General features: G+C 38.6%; 3 protein-coding genes across 8 annotated transcripts; 1 reads left to right on the top strand and 2 right to left on the bottom strand.

Annotated features, from left to right (window-relative positions):
• Nucleotides 1-647: 647 nt before the first annotated feature.
• Nucleotides 648-18,662, bottom strand: heca (hdc homolog, cell cycle regulator). Its single transcript, XM_057823447.1, has 5 exons — nt 18,201-18,662; nt 15,960-16,962; nt 10,811-10,977; nt 6,921-7,075; nt 648-5,652 (listed from the first exon to the last, which is right to left on the bottom strand). Exons 1-5 carry the CDS (start codon nt 18,346-18,348, stop codon nt 5,488-5,490), a joined length of 1,638 nt encoding a protein of 545 aa, XP_057679430.1. The 5' UTR covers nt 18,349-18,662; the 3' UTR covers nt 648-5,487.
• mtif3 (mitochondrial translational initiation factor 3) lies at nt 2,027-4,655 on the top strand. 4 transcript variants are annotated; one of them, XM_057823452.1, is made up of 4 exons: nt 2,027-2,119; nt 2,636-3,089; nt 3,350-3,501; nt 3,595-4,632. In XM_057823452.1, exons 2-4 carry the CDS (start codon nt 2,639-2,641, stop codon nt 3,838-3,840), a joined length of 849 nt encoding a protein of 282 aa, XP_057679435.1. In that variant the 5' UTR covers nt 2,027-2,119; nt 2,636-2,638; the 3' UTR covers nt 3,841-4,632. The 4 variants fall into 4 exon arrangements, with proteins under 4 accessions (XP_057679435.1, XP_057679433.1, XP_057679434.1 ...); XM_057823450.1 differs by lacking the exon at nt 2,027-2,119 and adding an exon at nt 2,126-2,301; XM_057823451.1 differs by lacking the exon at nt 2,027-2,119 and adding an exon at nt 2,144-2,259 and having other exon boundaries at nt 3,386-3,501; nt 3,595-4,655.
• A 498-nt stretch (nt 18,663-19,160) lies between the features above and the next one.
• Nucleotides 19,161-23,073, bottom strand: abracl (ABRA C-terminal like). Of its 3 annotated transcripts, none has more exons than XM_057822952.1 (3): nt 22,992-23,073; nt 22,373-22,438; nt 19,161-21,756 (listed from the first exon to the last, which is right to left on the bottom strand). In XM_057822952.1, exons 2-3 carry the CDS (start codon nt 22,431-22,433, stop codon nt 21,578-21,580), a joined length of 240 nt encoding a protein of 79 aa, XP_057678935.1. In that variant the 5' UTR covers nt 22,434-22,438; nt 22,992-23,073; the 3' UTR covers nt 19,161-21,577. The 3 variants fall into 3 exon arrangements, with proteins under 3 accessions (XP_057678935.1, XP_057678936.1, XP_057678937.1); XM_057822953.1 differs by having other exon boundaries at nt 22,373-22,435; nt 22,992-23,068; XM_057822954.1 differs by lacking the exon at nt 22,992-23,073 and adding an exon at nt 22,819-22,889 and having other exon boundaries at nt 22,373-22,435.
• Nucleotides 23,074-27,625: the final 4,552 nt, after the last annotated feature.

Genomic DNA, 27,625 nt, shown 5'->3' with positions numbered 1-27,625 from the left:
TGAGTCAACTTTAATCCATTTTAACTGGCTGCAAGTGTGATTCAGTTATTGCCACCACCTCTTATGTGCCACAGGCAAGTAACAGGTGCTGTTAATTACACAAATTAGAGAAGCATCACATGATTTTTCAAATGGTGGCAATTCTTTTGTCCGGACTATTTTTTGAGTTTCGTGTAAAATGATCATGATTTTTTTTCCTATTTTCTTTTGTGTTTTTTCATCGCAGGCAAAATAAATGAAGATATTACTACCAAAGCATTTGTAATTTAAATTATTTTCTGGGACAAATTGAGGATTATCTGACAGAATTGCAGGGCTGCCAATACTTTTAGCCAGCACTATACACAGTATATTTGTCAAGATATCAAAAGTTGCGTTTTACCATTTGTCTTTGTCAGTTTAAACTTTTTTTTTTTTTTTTTCTTCTTTCCATGATTAAATTTTAGAGCGTGAGTTTTTATTTACTACAGCATAGATCACTAATTTGCATCCTGGGTGGGTGCAGTTTTACAAGGACCCAGACCTCCAGCCAAAAATCAAGGGTTAAGATTCCAGACCCGCCAAGCGCATCTATTACAAATAACCTTCTTTGGTCAATGGGGTCAGCAGTTTTTTTCCCCTCCAAAAGTAGAATGAAAATACTGGAAGGACTGGTTATAGCGGTGCAAGAAACAGTGGCACCACCAGGGGGTGGCCACGGCCACCCCTATAAATTCGTTGGCTACCCCACTGGCCACCCCGCTTGCCAGTGTATCGTTAGACTGTTGTAGCATCAGTTATGCATTTCATCCCAAATGAATGCATTTATTTTCTTTTGTTAAATGTAGGGCTGTCAAATTTATTGCATTAACGGGCGGTAATTGATTTTTTTAATCACGTGAAAATATTTATCGCAATTAACGAATTCGCCGTACGACTCACTCATGCATTGCCGCAAACAGCCTACAATGGTGCTGTTTTACTTAAATACAGAGATAAGAGGCAGTGTCAAGTGAGTGGAGTAGATACAAGCATTAATTGGGGCCGTGATTTTAATTGGCAAAAGCTTTGTCATCTCTCCCACAGTAACTATAAATATTGTGGGAAGCGACGTGGGGACGAATGACAGGAGTTGATCATTTTCTTAACACCCTGTAGTGTACCCAACGCAGAGAAGATATAGCATTTGCAGCCACCACACACAGTCATGGTTGCACCACTTCCCGTCGTGCATTTGGGCAGAACAGTTAAATCGCTACAGTATCATTTACTGAAAGCTCAACAAATACACTAGATGGCAATATTTTGTCACAATATACAAAACAAACTCACATTTATCATTTAAGAATCACAAGTCTTTCTATCCGTGGATCACTTTCACAGAAAGAATGTTAATGATGTTAATGCCATCTTGTGGATTTATTGTTATGATAAATAAATACAGTACTTATGTACAGTATGTTGAATGTATATATCCGTCTTGTCTTATCTTTCCATTCCAACAATAATTTACAGAAAAATATGGCATATTTTAGAAATGGTTTGAATTGCGATTAATTACAATTAATTAATTTTTAAGCTGTGATTAACTCGATTAAAAATTGTAATCGTTTGACAGCCCTAGTTAAATGTACACCATATGCCTAATATATACACAACGCAATAAAAACAGAATTGTTGTGGAACCCAAAATGTTGACTGGACAGTTATGGACTATGCACATTAAATCATTAGTAACATCAAATATTACACAATACACCAAAGTATATCAGTAGCCGTGTCCTTAAGTCTTTCTGATAGTTTTCCCCTGACCTTCTTACTGCAATAATAAAATGAAAACCTGAAATTATGGCTTTTAGTTTTGGCCACCTCAAGATTTTAAGTGGCCCCATCTGGCCACCCCTATGAAAAATTTCTGGAGGCGCCACTGGCAAGAAAGTTAAGAGAAAACAAACTAGGAAAAACCAATGAAACCACTGTACATTGCCACCTCCCACTATAGTAATTCATATTGTGATCTCTAGATGGCAGTAAAATACTTACCATATGTGTTTTCCTGAGGTAAGAACGAAGAAGAGCATCTTCCGGAAAAATCCTTCACCCTGTTTCCTGCTGCAGAATGAGCTTTCGACATTGAACGGTAGTGATCAAATCGTAATAAAATAATCATGTTTTTTTTTTTCTTTCTTTCCTTTTTCTAATTAGTTTAGCGAATGGCTATGTGACAAACGCTCTTAAATGATGTTGTTTCTTACTATCAACAACTCCCCTACCCCACTGGTGAGACTGAAGGACTAGTCATTTGAAATCATGCACAGGGGAGTAAGTACAGTAAACAGAAATATTGTAAAATACTAGTCAACGTTAGAAGTAAAGCCTTTTTCTGTGTTCGTTTAAAAAAATTAAAAAAAAACATGTTTGGACTTAATTCAATATATACAGTAAATAATTCCTCGTTCTTTAAGGAAAACGATAAGATGTACAGTACTTCTTCATTTTAGTGGGGTAATGAGGTGGTTTGTACGCCAACAATTTGATTTTGCTCGGTATTTTATGTGATGTAACAATTTGTCATGTCCTGCCTTAACTTGTAACAACGATTTGAAATATTGTTCAGGTTTGTGTCTATTTGTAAAGCTGCATGTGTGGTTTTCAGATCATGGCTGCAATCTGTGTCAGGCAGGTTGTTTGTCATGGGATCAAAATGCTGAAGAGTGGCGGTCCTGGCATTCCTGGATTGAGGATATGCAACAGGGCCGAAAAGAGTAGCATCTTTGCCAACCCTTGGAGATGGTATCCCTTTTGCACTGAGGCAGTTGACTCCAATCCATCTCCTGCAGTAAAGAGAAAAAAGCAGGATCCCCGGGCTCGTGACACAATCACCAGCGTTGGCCGGAAAATCTCGGCGCGTCAGATCCAAGTTATCAGTGAGGCAGGAGAAGACATGGGTGTCCTCCACCGTGCAGATGTCCTTAGAATCATGGATGAGAAGGGTCTCAAACTGGTGCTTCTCAGTGAACAAAAGGATCCTCCAGTATATCGTTTGATGAGTGGAAAACAAATCCACGAAGAACAGATGAAGATGGGGGAGAAACAGAAAACTAAAGCAGGTGTGTGGAAATTTGGTTAAGTGTTGTTAACAGTAACATGTCTGCATTAGGTAAGCACAGAACTGTAAAAAGCGTATTTAGGTTGTAAATTGAGTTTATGTGAGCACGCATGTCCAGGTTCTGTATAAAAAGCCAATGTGATTTTGCAAGACCCTTATTTTAGAAGAATCTGTCTTCACTTACCTCAAGTCATATCACAACCAGGTGGGGGGGGGGGGGGGGGGAGTATAAAAGTAATTTTTGTGGGATTTTCTGTACAGCTCCTTTGCAGGTCAAAGAGCTTACTTTTTCATCAGGCATTGCTCCTCATGACCTAAAGACCAAATTCAAGCAGGTGGAGAGGTGGTTGGAGAAGAAGCATCATGTCAGGATTACATTGCGCTCACCAAGCAGAGAGTCTATAAATAATCTGGTGAGGAAGACTCACTCCTATTTCACCACTAGTTCCAAACTTATTGCAAATGGTGCCTTGAATTCCCCCGTGACAAATCTTATTTTCCTCCAGGATGAAAACCTAGAGCAAATAGTCCAACAAATGGAGGTGATGGTGGGATATGTCTCTAAGCCAAGAGTCATACGTGAGGGTAAAGCGGCCATGTGCATTCTTCGGCCACCTTCAGCAAAGGAACTGTCTAGAAGAGACAAAGATCAGACTTCACAATCGCAGTCCACCGGCCGACAGGCTGCCAAGGATGAAACGTCGCTTCCGGACACAAAAGAGGACCTCTCAACAATGATCAACGAGAAATGAAACATTTGCAAGTAGACTTTGTATAAGTCGGTATACCCAACTGTGCTGTTGCACATTAGTGTGCCATGACTGAGAGATCTTTCGAGATGTCGCTAAATACATGCGTTTGACACCAAGTGACAGGCAAACAATTCTGACACCTAATTCTTCCACTAGATGGCAGAAGGTACATTGAACCCTCATGTTCATTGGGCACCTGTTTCCATTCTTAATAAACTACAGATGAAGATTGAACGAGGAGTACGATTTTCTGTTAATTAAGACAAAATCATCATTCATACTTTGTGTGACATATTTTGTTTGATGGAGAGTTTTAAAACGTAAAAATGAGGTGTAAAATCAAGGTTAGAAAATATATATCACAAATTGTTGATGTTCATGTTGAAGGTAATCGGTCGTGGCAATTTTGTCTTGGTTCTGTATAGAAACTACCTCACTGTTAACTTTACTAGCATCAATAAAATAAAAAAAAATGCTGTGAACTAGAGGTGTGACGAAATATCGAAATGGTGATATATCGTGATACTTTGTATCCCAAAAGGTTATCGATATGCTCATGTCAAGAATCGAGATATCGTTTTAGAATGGTGTCAATGTTTTTAAAAAAAACAAAACAAAAAAAAACAAAGCATCAAGTTGCTACCAAAATCTTCCACCATAATAGTGTCTCAGTTAACTCTAAGGCTGCCATTGACGGTGCTCGACGCCCAATCCGATTAGACTGCGAACGTTCGTTCATTCAAAACGAGCATTCACAGTCATTCGGTCCAATTTTCGGGGCATTTACAGGTCACTTGCTGTTCATTTTAGGGCGTTTCCAGGTCATTTCCCGTTGATTTGAGTCACTGCCTATACATTTGGGTTATTCCCAAGTCACGTCAGGTTCTGTAACTCAAAATAAACAGGAAGTGACCCATAAAATACCCCAAAATCAACAGGAAGTAACTGAAAATGAACAGGTAAATGATCTTAAATGGCCCAAAATTACCTCATTGCCTGGCATTGGCTGGCACTGACGGCCATAGACGTTCAATCCGTTTGAAGTTGGAGGGATGGCAGCGAATGAACGAATGTTCATCGTTCATTCGCTGCCACCCTCCCATTTCAAATGGATTGGACGTCTACTAGTGATAAACTCATTCCAATTCACGGCAGAAGCTTGTTTTTCTGTTTATTAGTTGTTTGTAGAAAATCCTGGAAAGATCTCCTGACCAATTTACTGATAATCGTTGCATCGCCATATCATCAGATCATCGTTATCGTGAGCTTTGTATCGCAAATCGTATCTTATCGTGAGGTGCCAAGAGGTTCACATTCCTACTGTGAACTTTGGTCAGCACCTGATGATAGGATAACATCCACACTATTTATTCAAGAATAATATAATTTTATGGTAAAAATAATAATATAATTTGGCTTACAGATACATTCACTTGTCACAGATACTGTAAATGTGCTTCACACTTGATCCAACACAATTGTTGATCTTCCAGCATTAAAGAGCCTCGGTACTTTCATGAGAATCATGCTCCGTTAGTCTTAACATGTGGGAACTGAAGACATCCAACTGATCTCCACATTTAAAAATATAAAGTTTCCTAAACCGTAAAAATAAATGCATTAACTAGCATGCATGGACAACATTTGTCAATAAGCCTCGAGTACTTTGTAGGAGGAGAAAGGTTTGACAAAGTGATAGTCCAGATTACCGCAGTGAGGGCACTGCTGCACATTGCTGTACTCGGAGAAATACTGCATCCCGACACGAACGTCGACCACTGGCTTCCCGCAGTGTTTACAGTTGAGACGGGCCTGGTGGAAAACAGACATTGGACATATGATGATTTCAGAATAATCCTCTACACACATTATGTTTGTATTTAATACAACACTTTAACCCAAGAACAGTTTACATCAATATATCGACTCCCAGCTAATTTGAAATAAAATACAGTATAACCCAAATGGTCTATGGATTAAAGATGAAATGATAAAAGTCGAAAACTTGTTGTTAATGGATGAAATTTGACATTTTCCTCATGAATAGTTTTGATTGTTCATAATTCAGCAATGAGTATAAAAATGTGCTGTACCGTACAGTATATTACAATAAATGTATGGCTTAGGGATGTTGGAAATCAGGCCGATCGTGCCATTTTTCAAAGGATCGGAATCTGTTTGAGAAGGATCGGGTTTTTAGTTTCAAAAATAGTTTTTTTGCTTCGTACAGCCTCTCACTCTCCCTCCTGCTGCTTTTCTTGGTTAGCAGTGCACTGGAGTTTGCAAAAGTTAATGATGATTGACATGTTTGTAGCTTTGCTCTTGCCGGAGAAGCTTGGTAGCTTTACGATCAAAGGCACGGATGTGTCAATCATCGTTTAGCTTGTTACACACTAGCAGTAGTGTGCTGTGGCAACTCTTGTGTGAGACACTGTTCTCAACAGCGTGAGCGGATTTGAAGCATTTATTAAAGACAAGCATTTTGCTATGTTAATCTTGTTTAAAAAATAAAAAACACATGACAGCGGCACGGTGGGACAGTGACATGTTTAAAACTCTTAGAAAAAAAAAACAAAAAAAAAAACTTCAGTGTCTTTTTGGTATCTGATTGGGACTCTGTATCAGCAGATGATAGAAATCAGATGACTCTGACTCGGGTGCAAAAATATGCAATTGGGACATCCCTAGTATGGCTACAGTGGTTTAGCAAAAACAAACGAAAGCCAACCTCTAAGTGGCAACATCATAACAGCAGTTTTTAAGTTGTCTTTTTCAGTCAAGCTTTTACCTTGTTATTTTGGTAGTAGAAAAAAATACAAATGATGACAATGTAACTTATTCAGTTGAGCAAAAACGAATTTGAAACAGCATTATATGATTATGTATTGCCTATAACAAGTAAGTCAAAATCATTTATTCACTTGATGGAGTAATGATAATCTATTTTGTGGGGAAGTATTAAATTTTAGTATTTCAAGACATTGTGCTACAGGTATGAATTCAAAAAAATAAGATTTAAAAAAATTGGAGGGGAACCACAATCTTTTTTTCCACTGTTAACTCATTGGCAGGAGTTCTACCTGACAACAAGGAGAAGCAGCCAAGATGTCGTAGGTGTACATCGTGCCTAGTTGGTGCCAGCTCCCATCCCACCGGGACTTGCATTTGATGCACACGATCTTGTGGACACCTTCGAGACAATCCACACATATGGCATAGAGGTGCATTAACCTACCTGTTAGAGATAAAGAAATAATGATTATTTGCCAAATTAAGTCACCAGTCTAAAAAATGGTATTGCTAGTTGACGTCTCATTTAAAATTTACTGCAGTAACTATGCATAATATTATTTTAGTTTTACCGATTTGCTGTGGGCGAAATTAAACATTGGATATTTACTAAAGGGCAAAACAACCAAGTAAGAAAGATACAGTGCTGCACCTTTACTGCAGCTCCCACTGAGGATAAAATCTTTTATGTTGCATATTATATTAGTGTTTCATTCATTATTAATTGACTTAGCTTGAAATGCCTAATGAATATTAAACATCTACAGTGTATCACAAAAGTGAGTACACCCCTCGCATTTCTGCAGCTATTTAAGTACGTATATCTTTTCATGGGACAACACTGACAAAATGACACTATGACACAATGTAAAGTAGTCTGTGTGCAGCTTTTATAATAGAGTTCATTTATTTTCCCCTCAAAATAACTCAATTTATAGCCATTAATATCTAAACCCCTGGCAACAAAAGTGAGTACACCCCTTAGTGAAAGTTGTCAACTGTCAATATTTTGTGTGGCCACCACTATTATCTAGAACTGCCTTTACTCTCCTGAGCATTGTGTTGACCAGAGCTTCACAGGTTGTCAGTGGAATGCTCTTCCACTCCTCCATGACAACGTTGCGGAGCTGCCGGATATTTGAGACTTTGCGCACTTCCACCTTCCGCTTGAGGATCCCCCAAAGATGTTCTATTGCAGGGGTGCTCAAGTCCAGTCCTCGAGAGCCCCTATCCAGCTTGTTTTCCATATCTCTCTCCTCCAACACACCTGACTCAAATAATCAGGATCATTATCATTCTCCTGCAGAGCTTGCTGATGAGCTGATCATTTGATTCAGGTGTGTTCAAGGAGGGAGACATGGAAAACAAGCTGGATAGGGGCTCTTGAGGACCGGACTTGGGCACCCCTGTTCTATTGGGTTCAAATCTGGAGACATGCTTGGCCATTGTACTCATCCTTCTTTTTCCTCCACACACAACGAGTAATGTTTGCACCAAAAAGTTCTATTTTGGTCTCATCTGACCACATGACTTTCTCCCATGACCCCGCTGCATCATTGAGATGGTCGCTGGCAAACTTCAGACGGGCCTTCACATGTACTGGCTTCTCTCTTTTGAGCAATGCATGATTTTAAACCATTGCAACGCAGTGTTCTACTGACAGTCGCCTTTGAAACTGTGCATCCAGCTCTCTTCAGGTCATTGACCAGTTCCTTCCATGTAGTTCTAGGCTGAGCCCTCACTTTTCGCATCATGAGTGATGCCCCACGAGGAAAGATTTTACGTGGAGCCCCAGTCCGAGGTAGTTTATCAGTCATGTTTAGCCTTTTCCATTTTCTAACAATTGCTGCCACTGTTGATCTATTCTCACCAAGCTGCTTTCCAATTGTCCCATAGCCTTTTCCAGCTTTGTGGAGCTCAACAATTTTTTCTCTGGTGTCTTTCGAAAGTTCTCTGGTCTTGCCCATGGCAGCAGCTGGGTTCTGGCTGACTGTGGGGTGCACAGGTTACAGTAATGAGCTCAAACGGGTGGTGGCTCATGGTTTTTATTTTTTAAAGGTAGATTGACAACACTTTGAGTGTCAAAATTATTGTAAATTCTCAGGGGTACAAATACTTATTAACCCCAGTAAATTACAAATAAATTATTTTTAAAAATCATACAATGTGAGTTCCGGATTTTCTTTTTAGATTACTGTATGTCTCTATGCGTGAAAATGCATCTATGATTGAAATTTAAGACCTCTACCGATTTTCTAAGTGGGTGAACTTGCAAAATTACAAGACTGCAAATACTTCTGCTCCTCACTCTATGTGTGTATATATATATATAATCCAGTACTTCTCAAATAGTGGGGCGCGCCCCCCTGGGGGGGCGCAGAGCGATGCCAGGGGGGGGCGCATGTGACCTCGGGGAACATGTTTTTTTTTTTTTTTTTTTTTTTTTTTGCCGTACTGGAATAAAGTGTACTTGCACATCCACTCATTACTGTAGGTGGCAGTGGCGCTCTCATTTTCAGAGTGCGCGCAGTATTTTTGAACTAAGGAGAGCACTCAGCACACACAGACAACAGATATGAAGAGCAGTGTGCCACCGCCATTTTCGAAAGCCGTTTTCCGACCGGACTCACTCACGCAGCGACCCACTGTCTTGTCCGGTTCTCACGTCGCCGCCCGAGAAGTGCCATTTTCGGCTTGGGATCGTCACGACGACCGCCCTCACCTACGGTTCTACCTCGGCCGCCGTGAATGCGCTTTTTTCGTGCCGTTTGCCTTTTAGCTTTGACTTTTAATACAGTGGGTGATGATGAAAGACCACTGTTTAATGTGTCTAAAAATAATTATAGCAGACAGCCAGAAGCCAAATCAATTAAGACGCCACTTAAAGACATTAGACCCCAATCTCATTGTTAAGCCGCTTGATTTTTTCAGTGAAAACGTGCCGAATATTGCCAACAATCGTCCTGCTTTGTCAGTGTTATATCAGTAAGCCAGTGAGCATTGTTAGCATGCTCATTGCAAATTAACTCCACACCATTGCAAAGGAGGTAAATACTGTGAGCAGCAAAAATAAAAACTGTCCTGTCCAAGGACACTTTTTTCTTCTTCTTTTATTCAGATTTGTTTTTTCGGTCAAATTTTTTGGCACATTGTCCTCATGAGTGAATGTTTCTAATCAATTTTAATTTGTTATTATTTACTGATTTTATTACATTTTATTTTTCTGTATCAAATGGTCAAAAATGTACCTTGAGTGTATTTTTTAGTTTGGATGTTAATTTTTTTTTTTAAAATTCAGGCAAATTGATGGGCGTTAAGTCTTTTCTGTTACAAACAAAACAATGTTAATAAAGTTATACTTTATAAGTTTATCTCTGTTATTTTCTCTAATAGGAAAAAAAGGATACAATGTGAGGCAGAGACGTACTTATAATAGTAATATTGTAGACAAATGATACTATTTACAGTGGCGGCAGAATTTGGGGGGGCGCGAAACATTTACGTCTTCCTTGGGGGGGCGTGACAGAAAACAATTGAGAAGCACTGATATAATCTAACACTTAACTTATAGTAAAGTAGTTAGCACAGAGGCTAATGGTAAACAGAAAGGCGTCTATGCTGTTACATAAATATTGTCAATGACTAAAGTGTATTTCAAACCAGATTAAAAGCCATCTCCACTCATTACAGGAAGGGCACACTTAAATTGTTTCTTTCAAGAAATGCAGACAAAAAACATGCAAAGCATAATGAATGATACTTCCATAGTTATGCATATTAGGTGCCATCAAAGTGTGTGGGTTGTACAGTACATCAAAGAATCTTGTGCAATTATTGTGCCAATTCACATTAAGAGTAGCTACTGCGAATTATTTATTTATTTATTTATTTAAAAATGTTTTTAATTAAAGTATTTACCTTTCAAATAACCCTCACTAACTACATTATTTTTAGTAAAGTGTTGCAATAATAATTACATAATCAAATATTTCATGATGGGCATCACAGACGATACTTGTGATTTGAGCTCTTAATTCAAGGGAATTGACTTTTGAACTTTGAATATGAACATAAAATGATGTGGGATGTTGTTGGGTTTGCGGTAGAAAGAAGAACATTTATTTTACAAAATGTAGATGCAATAAAGAAATCCCTAACAATGCAAATAATCCATTTTTACCTTGCAGGTGGCAAGGAACATCGTACTCAATCTCATCATGGCGTGATGGGCTAAGGAACATTGTCCCGTCCACTAGTGGAAATTGTTCAAAAACTGGGAGCGCTCGGTGGCACAGCGCACAGTTCACCACGTTCCTCTGGCTTGCACTGAGTGTGGACAGAATGAACCTATAACACAGAAGTGGCAGAACAATAAGGGCTATATGATTGCGACATTGACAGACCTTGTTTTGTGCCAGACATTGTGGCGTGACTGATGATGGGTCAATGATACTGGCTGCTACTTGTTACACTGTGCTTAAAGAGCTTTATTGAAACAATGGATGGAGTAGCCACATTCGGTTAGCAGCAACAAACCTTGAATAAAACTTAAAAGTGACTAACTGCAAATCACGAGACAAAACAAGTAAACATTGAAGGCGCTCTTCCAGATGTAAGCGGTCACATTCAGAGACGACGCAGAATAAGAGACATTTACCATATAGGAAGGTTGTGACCCTGTAAGATTTCTAATTGATTGTAGGCTTTCCCTCCTAAAACATTTCATACACATCTCCATTACAAATAAGTCATACTATCAAAGTAGCAGCCGTGGCTAACGCCAGAGTGTTTACAGTGCACAAGGGTTTTATCAGCGATTAGGAATTGGGTGTGAAAATATATTTGAATATTTGTAACAGTGGGGAAACCACTGAATATTTTTACTGTTTAAAGAAAAGCACATATATTGTGGCAGACAAGTGGAAAGCATGTCAAGAGGTTTTGATTTAAATCTCAGTTTAGGCCATATGTTGTGTTTGCATGCCTCCCATGTTTGTAGGAGTTTTCTCCAGGTACTCAATCTTCTTCACACATAATGAGAAATTGCAAAATAGGTAAACTGAAGAATTTAAATTTTGTCTACATATATACAGTATGTCAGTGCTGTAAATGAAACGAGTTCAAAGAAGAAAGTTCACGAACTTGTTCATATTTGTTCAACTTGTTCATTCACATATACTGGGTGAATGTGAACCGAACGTAGTGTATTTTGGCTGCCCTACAACTGACTGATGATCAGTCAATAGATACGCTCCCGCTCACCAGCAATATTAAAAAGGGTAAACGTTACAGACAATGGGTAGATGGGTGTCACAAAGGATTTCAACATTCAATAGGGTACCACATGAATGCTATTTTTAGACCGTGACGTCACCATCTTAAACCGGACGTGGGTCAACATAGAAGCGCCCTCGCATACAACCCATGTCAGTACTGCTTGTTTTCTGCCAGTAATCTGTCAAAAAAGAACATGCCGAGTAAACAATGCTGCTATGGAACTTGTAGAAACGCTATGGTCCTACAGATGACAATGCTGATCCATTGCCTGCCCCGAAGAGGTATAGGCCATTTTGATATTTTTACTTTTTCTTTAGCGTGGCGTTTTGCCGTGCTGCTTCTCTCTGACAACGAATGACCGTAAAAAAAATTCTTTTGTAAAAAAAAAAAAAAAAAAAAAAAAAGAACTGTAATAAGGAGGAAGTGTAAATAAATTATAGAATTAAAGATTTGTTATTAATGAAAAAATTTAAAGTGTTCGTTGGCTGTCACTGAGTAGCATTTGCGATCGCTACATAAAAATAGCAATATAAATTGCCCCCAAGAACGGTCAGCGACACAAGACAACCAGGTGATATAATATATGAAAAAAGACAGGGCATATGGTGGTAAAGGATCAATTGTTGAAACAGCAGAATGTCATTGTCAGTGACGTAAGGCAATTCACACAAGAAAAAGGTGTCGATAAAAAAGCTACCTTTGGATCAGGTCGGCTCTTTTTCCCATCTTTTTCAGCCCTCGACACTCAAGCAGACTCTTTAACCGAACATTTGCATGTTCTTCCACATCTTTACCAGGGAATTTGGCACCAGTGACATAATTTTCCAAGAGAATTGGTAGGTTTAGCTCAGTAAACATCTCGTTTGTACACTATTTACTGTACATGAATTTAGCATTAGGGACAAACGCGAGCTTGACCAACCTAGCAACAGTTGCTAACATCATGAATATTAATGAGTAAACGTGACGTGTTGCGTGTGATACGCCATTATGATCTACCATAGACTTCATTATATGTTGACCTGAAACTTCGTCATTCTTTGCGTCACGCCTTACCATAGGGGGCCGAACTTCATTTAGTTATAGTCAGCCGAAGACGGCACACGCTCATGTCGGATTTAAGCTTGGATTTTTTAAGAACTACGAAAGCTGTACCACATACAAACAGGAAGGATTATCTCAGGAGTGATTTGTTCGAGGATTCAAGGTAAATATTATATTTTTCATACCATGCATGCATTTTGAAACGTTGTGAAAAAAAATCAATGGGAGAATGGGAACCGCTACGGCATTGGCATCATTCTTCGACATATATACGTAAAATAGATGCGTAACTGCCCGTTTTTTTGCTCTTTTAACAAAGAATCGAGACAGTTTAAAGTCCATATCTATCAAGAATTCAGTGATTTAAGCATTTATTCACAAGAATTTTGAAAGGAAAAAGCCATTGTGGCAGCCCCCTTATCTTAACAAAGAGCTAACAGACTAGCATCATTCTTCGACAGATTTAAGAAAAGTAAATTCAAACATCCCGTTTTTTTTGGGTTTTTTTTGCTTTTAACCAAGAATCGAGACTGTTTTACGTCCATATCTATAAAGAATTCAGGGATTTAAGCATTTATTCACAAGAATTTCAATGTAAAAAGCTCTTTGCTGTGGACTTGTGGTAAGGTGGCGCCACAATGAACTTAAGGACGAGCCGCACGTTCGCCATATTTACGTAAAATAAATATTACCTGCACCGCTTTGTTTTGCTTTTAACCAAGAATCGAGATTGTTTTACGTCCGTATCGATAAAGAATTTATATATATATATATCTCAGGGGTCGCGTTAACCGAATATTTTCCGTCGTTGACCGATTTTTTAAAACGGTGACGTAAAAAACTGAAGTCAATCCGACATTTTGACCGGTTGCAATTCACACCCCAGACCACAGGGTGGCGAGTGAGCATATTAATTAGCTATTGTCTCTCTTGATGCATGACGTCGTTGGCCTTACTCTGAAAAAATGTCAAGGCAACTGAGTGTCCGAAGTTTCTTCAAAAAGCCCCAAAACGACGATGGTGTTGATAAAAGAGGTGAAAAAACAGGGACTGCACACCAGGAGGAAAGTGTGAGACTACGTTCAGGCCACAGCAGGTGAACTGTTAATTTAATTGTTCCATATGCTACATATGGTAGGCTACCTACCTACTGGGGCCTCAGTGATGTTTCTTATTCTCGCTATATGATGATACAACTTTAACATTTGTTAATAATACGCTCTGTGTGTAGTATCATCCATCGCTTTTCCTTTTTAAATGGGCACTTATAAGCGAACGCAAGAAGTAACAACGGGAACATTTTTAAACAGGCATTTCACGGGAGAGCATTTCGACTCTTCGGCCAATCATATAGCGAGAGCGAGTGGATAGTGAGGGGACCGCGCGCGGCTCTTAAGTGTCTCTGTCACGTGACTGTCGTAGCCGGTGTAGGCGCTTGAACCTACACCGGTAACGCGCTCGACCAAATGGACACACAAGTACGGAAGGTGAATTATGCCAAACAAAGGGTCACCACAATGTCATTATCATCATTTTAAAAATTTAAGTGACGGGTAAAAATAGATTATGACCGGATTTTTATGACCCTGTCAGTCAAAATGACAGACAACGAAAAAGTCTAGCGCAACCTCTGATATATATATATATATGAACATTTGAGATCTTAACTTATCCTGCACAGCACAGGGAAATGCTCTCACAATGACTAGAGCTGGGAATCTTTGGGCACCTAACGATTCGATTACGATTACGATTCAGAGGCTCCGATTCGATTATAAAACGATTATTGATGCACCTCCCTCCTTTTTTTTCTTTTTTTCTATTTTTTTTTCTTCTTTTTTTGTTTTGTTTTGTACATTAGTTCCAAAATTGTTCAAAAATACTCTCAGGCTAAACCACACTACTATTTCAGTATCAAGTTAACATATAGCAGTAAACAAATATACAAAAATAACATTAAATAAAAAACTCCAGTCCCCATTCTGTATCAGCAGCTTTAAACTACATTCAATTAATTTAATGTTGTGAATCAACCATTAAATTTGTTAAAATTGCTCCCGTTTCCATAATTTCCCTTTTGTCTACTTTCGACATGTGAAAGTTTTAAAACTATTTTAAAGATAGATTCAAGTCAATATTTTACCGATTTAGGAGTATTTGAGATAAAAAGTTAATTAGGTTTGCTTGGAAGGTTCGCTACAACAGCCTTGAAGGGAAGTGTACTGCTTTAAGATGGCGGCCGTTTACTACCGCCCGCATCTAGCTTTTTGTAGATGTGCTGCTAACACTACCAAATCTATATTTCATCTAGTCCTATATAAATGATATCTACCATAACATTATATGGATGTACTTTGTAGCAGCTTTTCGGCAGCAGTCAGGTATGTTGTTGTGTTTTTTTTTATCTCGATGAGTTGAGCATTGACATTACCCGAGGGGCCGGGTAATGAGAAGCATGATGTTTAGCTACTCTCGCTCCGTTCCGTCCCGAAGACCGCGCGGCGCGCTGAGTGTTGTGTACTTCCGCTTTACTTCCATATTTCAATAATCGGAATTTGGATGTTTGTGAATCGTTCTCGAATCTTCCACGGCCGAATCGCGAATAATCTAGGAATCGGAAATTTTGCACACCTCTAATAATGACAATAAATTCTATACTATAAAAAGTTGTGATTTTATATAGAATTTATTAGTAATCTATTTATATATTATAATTGGTTCTGCATGCTTTCCTCAAGTATGAAGTTTCTAATGTGAAAACTGAGTGATTCATAAGCTGTTGAAAACATGCAGTAAATAAAAGAAAATTAAGTTGGTATTTTGGGCAAAAACTTATATGATATGTTTAATATTGCTACTAATCCTGAAATATAACTGACTATCACTGCATTGAAAATATTTGAATTTGAAGTTTTTGAAAATAGGCCTCCTACGGATCGGCACCGTTTCCCGTGTCATGTCAATAGGTTATGAGGTCTATGGATCTACTACAAATTTTACATTTTTACCTGCGCAATTCTTCTCCCTGGCCCACCTGGGCATCGTCCTCCATTCTAACATGGTAGGTGTTGAGTTTATGGCGAGGGATGTGAGTGAGTAGCTCCGAGAGGTCCAGCCTCCTCAGGAACTGTACAGGCTGTGGAAGGGTGCCATCACTTATGCTGCCTGATGCAAGCCGGTGATGAAGAGGGAGGGTAAAAGCCATCGGTAGGGGCAGAACAGCTGCGGGTTCAAGGTGAGGAACGCAACCAGAGGCTCGGCTCAGGGATCCGCCAACTATAAGTTGCTTCCGTTGAGCATCCATGTGAACTGCAGTTTTGAGGAATTCTCCTAATTGCCGGGAACCCCGAAAACCTGAACCAACTCCACCTTGTCCAAGGACGGTGGTTGGCGAGAAGGAGAAACCAGTTGGAGGAGACTGTCCTGGCGAGTCGCATGGAGATTTTAGAGGCCCTAAAGGAAAGAAACCTCCTGCTGCACCTGCTCCTCTCTCAACTGAGTTCTGGCGGTCCACTGATTGTCTTCGCGGTTGCTCCTGACTCGACGCTCTATGCGTTGTTTTACCTAGTCCTCCTGTTTGCTGTCGTTTCCTAGGGTCATCAAACACACCATCCCCAGGCCCAGAAGCCCCTCCACAGGACCCTGTCCTCCCAGTGCTCCTCTCAGATGGCTTCTTCTTTCGTTCGTCCTGCATGCGCTTCACCTGATACCAGTCAGTGTCTTTTTTCAGATGACCTTGGCCACAACGACAAGAGCAGAACCTAAAAGCTAGGTCGTATCCTTTCTTGGTCCACATGTTCTGTCGACACTGTTTCTCATTCCACGAACGTGCACGGCCGATGCAGTTGAATTGTACCAGAATAGAGCTCTCCCATTCATAGAAACACTGCAAATGCATCCAGTTTCCGTAAGGACACAGTTCATTATTGCACTGGATCCTCTGGTAGTCATCCTTCTCCAGGTCAATGGGCCGGCTCAAGCTGCAGACCAGAGGGGTCGCACACTGGACCTCTGAATGATTGAAGACAGAATTTATTATTTTCATACTCTGGATAGTAAAGTGAAATACAGTATATTCTCTATATTTAATTGTGATGAGCAGTAGGCGGTAAATGTACTGCTAAAATGTGCCACAATGCTCTTTACTGCTCTAAATTTAAGAGTATGTTAGAGGTGACCTTGCATGATTTTTTTTTTCCTAGTCTCATGTATGAAATAGATAAAAATGAGTGTGTGTGATCCGGTTGAGGTTTTTCATCTGTTTTTGTGATTTAATTGCAATCGCTATTTTAAGTCAAACAGCTCCGCAAATGAGCAGATTTTAAATCAGTGACGGAGCCTTATTATGCAAGTACCTGGCCACACTGTGCTTCCGCCCACTCGCCAATGGCCACTGAATACAAACACGAACACTCACAAAGGGTTTATATTCAAATTTGATCCAGTCAGGCCCATTTAAATGACAACATAATAGGTTCAATGATACTGTAGTAGTAGTAGTAGTAGTAGTAGTAGTAGTATACTACTACTACAACTAATAATAATAATAATGAGTTTTAGTGAGTTCTGTTTTCAAAGGCAATCAAAAAGGTCCAAATAAAATAGCTTGAAAAGGACATTATTGGCAATTTCAATGTAAATTGTCTTGCAAACCTGATAAAATGACACCATAGAAAGTAATAAATATTGTTGAAAAACAGTTGCAAGGTCACCTTTAAATTAGATAAATGGAATCCAAAACTGATCACAGTTGAGGTACATACTGTGCACAATGAGTGTACATTATCTTTTATGAACTGCGTTCATAAATCTGCCAATTGCATGGGCCTTCATTTATCAATGGCTGAAAATGGAACCAGGTATTCGTATTTCACGACCAATAAATAAAATGACAAAGCAGCAACATATCTCCTTTTCGGTCAATGTCAAATAAGTAATCAAAATTCTCCTTATCTGACGTTTATGAAATTTAAAATCACACTTTTCACTCTAGGCCCCTCAATAGACATCGAGCCAACATCTGCAGGTACTGGACCCTGCAAAGCATAGACATGCCATCTTTTAGCATGGAAGTTTTGCACAGCTCGGTTCAGTTCAGTGCAACTAGATGCGTTGAGGGGGCACATAGGTTTTGCAACATCGCTGTGCATTCATGTCACTGACCTAAGTATGTCAAAAAAGCGCGCAAAGCAAGAATGTAGCGTCACCAAAGTAGTTCATGTACGTCTCTGTCCTGTTTACGTTCTTACCACTCGAACGCTCGCTCCCGGGTGCAGCAGCAGCAGCAACCGCGGCCGCGCCTCCTGTTGCGGCCGCGCAGGCTCCATTTTCCTGTTCATCCCCGCTGCTGTTAGTGCGTTTGCTCTTCTTCCCCTTGTTGTTCTTCTGGTTGGGCATTTTTTTCTAGCGAGTGGTGAGTCAATCGTTATATTCAATAGCATTCATCAACGGCTTGTGTCAACGCAGTCTGTCATTTCTGTGAGCTCCATTTCTGCAGGGGTACGCACTCACGATGTTTAGTGAACCATAGACGTTTTGTTGTTGTCGTAATAGTTGTTTGTGTTGTTATTTAGTCTCCCCGTGCAGCTCTGCCAGCAGCACTTTTTCAGCTGCCATAACCTTAAAGAGAGAAGGCGTGCCCCTCTCTTGTTTTCATTCCTGTTCTGTCGTCTTCTTCCACCCCGCGACGTCACTGGACCCCCCGGCATTGGCCGACGGCGACCTGTGCTGTGTTCAAGTAACCTGGGAATCCTCAATGCTTTTTAAATGTCCTAAAAATTACAGTGTGTACGAAAATTTATCATGGTTGATCAATAAAGCAAGACCGATTACAAGATTTGGAGTGATAATTGTGTTGATTCTCCTATATTTATTAACCCTCTCATGGTCATTACTAAGCACGTATGGTATGAAAATTTGACGGTATGATAACCTTAAGCAAAAATACCGCGGTTTTACGGTATTGCAATTATAGCTCTAAAATGTGTTATTATGAGTTGTACCGTATGAGTTAAAATTTTTTTTAAATCAATAGAACAGGATTTTTTTCCCAAAAAATTTCTCTTCAAAAGGCTAGAGACCAAAATTTTAATCTGAAAGTCTGGAATGTAAGGGTGCTAACCACACCATGTTGTCCAGATTCAAAGGGCTGTTTGGAAAATGAATACAAAAAAAATCTCATTGCCATGATACCAGAATACAGGCAAAGCAGTGTAAAGAAGTCTCAAGATTTTATTCATTAGAAATGTAGACATGGGTTATTGCCAATGCAAAAGATAGTAATAAACAATAACACATGATGCAGGAATTATGTGTGATTCACAGACATGGATTATGGTGTAAAACGCTTGAGGTATCGGCGCTGGTCTGGCAAGGAGTCTACCCTCTTTTTACAAAAGTTCACGTCCAGAGCAAAAAAAAAAAAAAAAAAAAAAGTTTGCAAAAATCTAATAAAATCATTTTCAGGACGACCTTTCTTCCAGTGTCAAAATAATAAATCAATGTTTTACAATATAGTCCATTCACAATCTTTATACCAGTTATCATATACACAATTTTCTATGACAAACCCAATCCATTTGAGGCTGATGGTATTTAAATACCAATTACAAGACATGTTGTTTCAAGAAAAAGAGAAACACCCCTGAATAATTTGATCACCCAGAGTTCACATGACAGCAGATATGAATGGGACACACTGAACTTGCAGACCAGGCATCTCCCTGCCTCAATCTCCCATAATTATTAAAAATGCAGTTTTATGCCAGCTCAGCTCATTCCATTTTTAGTTAAGTCACTTATGTTTTGCTTTTGCACCATTCATTTAATTTTGTGCACCCAAATTAAAAATAACCATCGATCATGCAGCACATTATTGAACCTGTAAAAACCTCTAATTTTCAGTCTCATATAAGATATTCACACTACTCTCAGATTTTAAGTATGAAATTTAAATTTGATGTACTCATGCCTGATATGCAAATGTCATTGACTCTACAGTACAAAAAACAGTGTTGAATAGACAAATTATAAAACTATGACTAGTTCATTCATCTGTTAAGCATTTTCGGTTGCTCTGGTCCTGAGAGAAAGTACAAAGATATTTTTTTGTTGGCACCATATGGTAATTATATGCTTACAAACACATGTCCAATGTAAACACCATGTCCTTTACAGATTTTGGAGTTAAAAATAAAAACCCACACAATCCTAGACCTGCCCAAGACCAAGATTTTTGAGTTGAAATAAGCCAAGACAACATCGAGACGATAATTTTTTTTTTTTTTTTAACTTCAAGGTAGCATTTATAGGAGTGATGGAATGTTAGTAAAACAAGTTCAAGTTTTTGCTTAAGTGTTTTTGTTTCAAATCACAAATTTGTTTATGTGGTCATCTTGACTGAAAATCTAGATAAATGACCAAGACTTCTGGGAGTCAAGCCCATGACTCTCAAAATGTTTTGAAATCAAAACAGATCATGAAAATCACAACACCAGTAATTTAAATGGCAAGGAATACAAACTGGTATAAACGTCTTGCAGAAATTCACCTGTCTTCAAAAATGTGTTCTTGAAGTTATTGTATTAATAAATTGAGAGGTAGTATGTATAATGGCCTCAATGACAAGTACCATCATTAGCTGACATAGCACAGCTAAGATTTATGGGATTGATCCATATATTCATTTTTGAAATGCACATGGAGCATTGGATCTCACTTGTTGTACCATTAACAATGATTTGTCGAGAAGAGTTTGCTCTGATTACAAAAGGTTTAGTGACAAACCATAAAAGTTGCTTAAAATTTGCTTGATGGAATACCTGCTAAGGGTAGCATAAACCATGAATTAGTCTGCAACTTTACAGAAAATATATCCGTAGCTTGTTTAGGTGTTCAATAAGTCACAGTAACTCTCTCACACACAACCCCCACAATTATACACCTATGAAATACACCCTGAGAATTTAGGTTTCAAGAAATAAAAAAAGAAAAACCTTAGAGAAAGGCGAGCAGCCTTGGCAGCAGATAACCAGAAACCTCCTTGCGATCAAATTTGTTAGCATGTTGGCTTAAACACTAATCCCAGTCACATTTTTGACACATTCCACCTTTGAAAATCTGACTTTAACTCACACCCACACTGATGTATTTACATTTTCTATTTTACATTTCCCAGCTCAATAGATATGCTTTTAGTTAGGCTATGCTGCTTTAATCATTACATTTCCAAACAGACACGCAACTGATGTATATCAGACTGTCTGGGAAGGTAAACGTTGCGCCAAGCCAGTGTGCTATGCTTGAAGAACCACATGTCAATAATCATAGCTTTGTCATTTGTGGCTGTTAAATAGCCCTTCAAAAAAACTGCTTCCTAAAAGAGGGTTTGCTTAGTTTGGCACATGTAAATTTCAATAAGGTTGAATTAAAGTGAATATTAAAGTGAACTTTAAAAATATGCAAGAAGAGTTCTACCATATTTGGTCTCAGAATGGTAATTCAAACACTGGGCTTTGTATGTGGAAAAGAACTTAAAAAATATGCTTACTGATAAAGCAAAAGCTCAGTATTTAGATAACATAAACACTTCGACCTGCAGTTGCTGTTGGAAACAGTGACCTAATTCCTAAAGTAGAACAATGTCAACATTATCGTGGACACCCTGCAGAAGCAACTCTCCCTCGAACTTGACAATTTTCTTCTTCTTGGCGGCCCTCAAAGTGCCCACCAATGCCTCGAAGATGTTGGCACAGCGGTCGTCTTTGAACAGCACTCCAAACTTTACAGTTGTTTGACCATCAGCATCTGGAATAAATTTGAAGAATGTGTTTTTTATTTTTTTTTTTCAATCCAGGAATATAATTAGAAAATTATTAATACAGTAGATAAATCAAACATTACAGCCATTATTTCATTTTTTAAATATACCAATAATTGTTCAAAGTATTTTATGGTTGTATGGCCTCACTACCATGCCATTTTTTTTGTAGTGAAGTGCTGTTAAAAAGCATTAGTCACATTTTCCGAGTCCATTTTTTTCCTAATTTTGGAAAACTGACAACTTCCAAGTTGCGATTTTCCAGAAATGAAACATCACAGCATAAATGTTGATATTTTATTGTAAAGCTGAGGTTATTTTCTTTTAAATCATACCAACAGCTCCGTTTTAAAAAATGGGTCATTGTGGTCACATACGAGTTGGTGGTTGGTGCTTAAAATGAGAACATACTTTCAAATGTAGAAATAATTATGCACACTGCATACAATATTTTTTGTGTGTATACTAATTTGGCTATTTTCCTGTACTAGAAGTAATGGGTCTTAAAAATCACATAACAATGATGAATGTGCAATGAACTGGCTTCCAGCTAGACAAAAGACCCATATAATACCACAATGCACAATAAGAGCATGGACTCACTTTTGCTGCCAAGTCGTTCAATCTCCTCCACCAGTAAATCTACTTCATGAGCGATATTCATTGCTGCTGCAGAAAAAGAAATTGGGGGGTAAAAATGATAATTTTAACATGGTAATAGAATTCTGAACCTTAAAATTTATAGTTGAAAATAAATTCATGAGTCCAAGTAAAACTAAAAAAATATATATAATAATAATAACAGAAAATGAAATAAGGTTTTTGAAAACTGTTGGGTATATGACAGAAAAAGCAATGCACTGACTGCATGCCAACAAGCTACAACACGAACAGGGCGGATTGGAGTCGATGCGGAAGTGGGTAATCGGAGCTACCGGCTAGCCAGCAACAGGAAAGATTCTTATTAATTCGATACAAACATTACCTTGAGCGCGTTTTCAATAACTATAAACGTTTGCGATCCATACTAAAACAATATTTAAAACGACCTGAAAACACAAGCTTTGAGAAGGCTTGACTGTGGTAACCGGTGATCGGAGGGTGGAGTCCTGACTCCTGTTTCAACTGATGTAAAGTGACTTGCCTAGAAATATTTTTAAAGTAAAGCCATAAAAATTACAGATGGATCTGATATTTTTCAGACAACTTTGAATTTTCTTACCCGTAATTATAAAATGATGGTTGCTTCTTCGACGATGCGGTACCGGCTGCCTCTTATTAATACTACGCTGCGTAACGTTTGAGGTAATCGTAAATTTTGTAAACTTTGAACAAGCAGAAGCAAATTGGGCCGATTTTAAAATTCGCACTATAAAAATATAAATGTCATTCAAAACTAAAATAAATAAAATAACATTATTTATCCAAAGTTTAAAACGGTTGGATTTTTTTTTTTTTTTTTTTTTTTTTTTAGTATATCAGTTAATATGCCATTAGTTTTCAACTTTCCCGAAGTCTTCAAACTCATCAGACTAAGGCGTCACATCTCGTGATGCATTCAGTAAACTGCTGAGTATGGCACTCTTGAATAATAAGTCAACTGTATTTCCTTCAATAATAACAATGATAAATTAAACAGACATTGAACCCAGACATTGGAGTACCTAATGCTACATATAATATAACTTATGATGGATATTAATAAAACAAAAAAATATATATATGTTTAAATATATAGGCCAAGGGCATGGCAGTCTTATTTCAAAGAGAATTTACAAAAGTGGGAAAAATAGCCATTGTTAGCAATTTTAAAATACCAGTACAATTTTAGCTAATCATATTGAGAATCTCAGATAATCCCGCGTACTCATCACATATTGGCTACCCACTCTACTATGCGACATCATCAATGGCCTATGTATGGGTGAAGCAGGCTTCCGCTGAATCCCAGACAGAGAAAGCAGAAAGACAGAGGCACATTGCACAAGTACACAGAAATTATCTAGCGAGCTCATGCACAAACTGCTCTTTAAGCATTATATTCACTTTACCCTCGCAGGACTCCAACCAGTGCATTTTTCTGCTATATTGTTTATAAATGTCTTTCAGTTTAATAAACTGTCCAAAATACTAAACCGTGTACATAGCAGTTCAGAATGTCAATACCACACATGTATGAATATGTTTGGGCACTTGCAGTTCCTCTTGTTAACATGTTTTTTTAAAAATAATGTTTATAGTATATTTGTACAATATCTTTTGCCAGAGCAGTTATCATTAGACAGAGCACTTTATTTTATTTCTTTTTTCATTGTAATGTTTAGTCATTTTATTGCTGCACTGCGGGTCAGAGGGGAATGCTATTTCAGTTATGTTGTACGCCATGTATGTATAGCACATCTGAGAATAAAGTAAATTGAATTTCAACAAAATCAATATCTTGGACTTCCACCACACACTGGGGTTCCATTTGACGTAGATGGTGGGCTGGGTGAACTCTGGATGACCTAAGAAACAATGTTTAATAACTGCAAAACGATGGCGGCACAAACGAAACTTTTTGCAGCACCAAAGGTTGCACAAACGATTGACATAATTTTGATATAAATTTGCGTTTGATAGGGGGCAATTTCACGGAGGTAATAGATTGACGTTGATCACACACCAATCCACATGCCAAATTGCTGCTCCAATTATTTCCCTAACGCTTAAAAATATGCTAAGGGACTTCAATTCTCTGCAGCAAACCAATCCAGCAAGAGTTGAAGTTGAGGGCATCAGAACATTATTTTAGAGTACTTTCTTTTTAATAATTTCTCCAACAAACACAACACCTCGATTGAACCTATAAATTTTCTCTGCAACTATCTATTACCAGGTTGGGTGACAAAGGGTAGTCTTTGCAGGGCCCAACTGTCAATGCAAATTAATCCATCTCAATGCTGGGACTAAGTCGCAACAACACTGATACGCATAGTACTGTCACTTTAGGCACTGAAAAGCCTGTATTAGAGGCTCTTGTACCTCATACTTCTGAACAGACATATCCTTTGTCCAAGTCCTCAAGTACATGTGGAGTGATTGGGCACCTTCTACAAAACTGCTGAGGGAGAAGAGCTGGTCCACTCTTTCACATCTAGGATGAAAACCACACTTCTTCTGAATCTGAGCTTCAACTTCCCAACAGACCCTCCTTACTCTTCACCTGAACCCCTGAATAGGCCTTTCCCAGAGAGATGGTGAACCCCTTGAAGCTGAAAACGAAATTTGTGTAGAAGATTGCAGAGATAAAGTCAGCTGGATGCACAAGATCCACTCCAGAAGCTTGAGGCCATATTGCGAGGCCCAGGGGCGTCACTAGGTTTTAAGAACAAGGGGGGCTGGGCCCCCAGGGGATGACCAGGATGTAAGTGAATGTAGTGTACAAGCACAAAACTTCACAAAAAGCGAACAAATACTGATAATTAACCATTATTATGATAATTATAATTGTTGTCTTTTCAGTCTAATTTTTAATACAGAAGAACAACAGTAAAACGTAATTCAAAAGAAGTTTAGGGCAAGTGACTAATTTTGGTAATAAAAATGAAAAAATATTTACAAATAAATATTTATATTGTAGCGTCTACAAGGCAACGCTAACCTAGTGATGATAATGCATAATCGACAGGAAAACAGCAAATTATTTTCAATTAACCTGGACGCCACGAACTGTATGTAATAAAAAAATGTTGCCCGAGAATTTAGGGTGATGCTCGCCCCACTAAATGGTAATGCTAACGAGAATGATAATGGTATGGTAAAGCTCAGAGCCAACTTTTTTTTTTTTTTAACCGAAATGAACAATCAACACACAAACAAACACACACAAACAATAACTATCACCATCATTGCGTTTGCAATGGCGTCACCACCCTCTTTGCTCTTCCCCCTTCCCGCTCTGGGAGGGGAGAAAATCAGACAATTCGCAAATTGTAAAAACGTGCCCCTTTACATCCTCAGTAACGGTAATGGCATTGCAAAGATGGGAAAATAAATGAATTAGGTTACTCACTATTGGGGAGAAAAAAAAAAAAACTGTACTTGTCACAGGGAAAACACGGAGTGGATTTTCGGTGATGTAGCCGTTCTCTACATGAACAAGTGGAATGGATTGGATAATGTAGAACTGAAGGGGCTCTGTCTATGAAGTGAGGGGAAGCGGACAGATTTATGATCAGATTTAAGGTAATAGACCCTACTCACATGACGTCACAACCACACCTCCGCGCTATATTGTCCATCTACTCGTCGTGTTGATGCATTACCGCTACGTAAATTCCTCTTATTATGGCGTGTTTTTCAGCTCGTTAACATTAATAATCAAAATGATGAAGGCGTATGTGGCGGTTGGTTGCAATAACAGAGAAGCTAGACGGAGAGACTTGAAGTTCTACCGTATTCCGAGAGACCCGGAGAGGAGAGCGAGATGGACTGCTGCAGTTCGACGAGAAAACTGGGCTCCAAATGATTACCACGGATTATGTAGTAGTCATTTTATATCCGGTAAGATGCATTTAATATATATTTGGAGGGTTTTGGGCTGACAACCAAAATTAAGATCATTGCGAGGCTCATCGCCGACAACATACAGTTTCAAATTCAAGATGCTTATTTCTTCCACCATTATTACATTTTGAATAATATTTAGCTGGTACCAAGTGAAAGAAGCTGGCCTCATCTACGGATCATCAGTTAAACAGGTGTGTCCAAACCTTTTGCAAAGGTGGCCAGATTTGGTGTGGTAAAAATGCGGGTGGCTACCTTGGCTGATTTACATAGAACAATATATTTAAACAAATTTTAGCAAGCCCTTCTGTGTGTCACATTTGCTTTATTATTAATTTTAATTCATAATTTCAACAGTCTCGTCTTTGTGGCTTTCTCTTTCGACACTCGGACTCTTGCGAAATACTGCTGCTGTGAAAAAATAAAGTAGCTTCAAGTTGCTAAAATTTCTCGCTGCGTATCTTCCCTGTAATGTTGTCGTACATGTCAGCGTGTCTTGTTTAGTAATATTGCGTCACATCGAACTCTTTGAAAACAGCGACTGTCTCTTTGCAAATGAGGCAGACACAGTTGTTGCGTGTTTTATTGAAGAAATAGTCCAATATCCACCTATCCTTGAAGCGTCGGCCATTGCAGTCAACTTTTTTTTTTTTTTTGATTGTCGCCATTTTAGAAATCACACAGGGTAATGTTGCTTAGAGTGCTGCTCTTAAAGTTGTTCAAACTTTCGTGAGAATAGGCTGATTTTGTGTGGACAAGATAGTTGTAGATATCAGGGTAGCAGATGTCAGGCAGAGCGGGCGAAGACAGCGGGTCTAAAAATATCGATTTAGGCATCAAATATGGATCTGGCGAATGGATAGACTGAAGCTTTTCCACATAACGCCTTTTATGCAACGCATCCAATGACTTTACAGCGTCTGAAAGCACCAAGGCTTCCATGAATTGCTCTATAAACTGAACGACTAATTGAAACCATTGAGAATAGGGCTAAACAGAGACGGACACTATGGCGGCCAGATACAGCGACACGTCATTCTGTGACGTTGGTGAGTAGGGTCTACTCTATAATGATTGAATTTATATGATTATTGATTTAAACGAATATTCTGTCAACGTCATAGTTAATAGGTCAGCATTTTTTGCAATGTTTTTTTTTTTCCAAACAAATAAACAACACCAAATTATTTGGGGGGGGCTTGAAAATATTTTAGGGGGTGCTGAAGCCCCCCTAAAATAAGCCTAACTACGCCACTGGCGAGGCCTCTAGTTTGTTTTCAAAGTTGGCGTTTATTTTATTTTGAAGGA

Source organism: Corythoichthys intestinalis, chromosome 19 (genome assembly GCF_030265065.1).
Source record: "Corythoichthys intestinalis isolate RoL2023-P3 chromosome 19, ASM3026506v1, whole genome shotgun sequence".
Classification (NCBI taxonomy): domain Eukaryota; kingdom Metazoa; phylum Chordata; class Actinopteri; order Syngnathiformes; family Syngnathidae; genus Corythoichthys; species Corythoichthys intestinalis.
The sequence above is the reverse complement of the archived record's forward strand: the minus strand, read 5'-3'. Positions and strand labels throughout refer to the sequence as shown.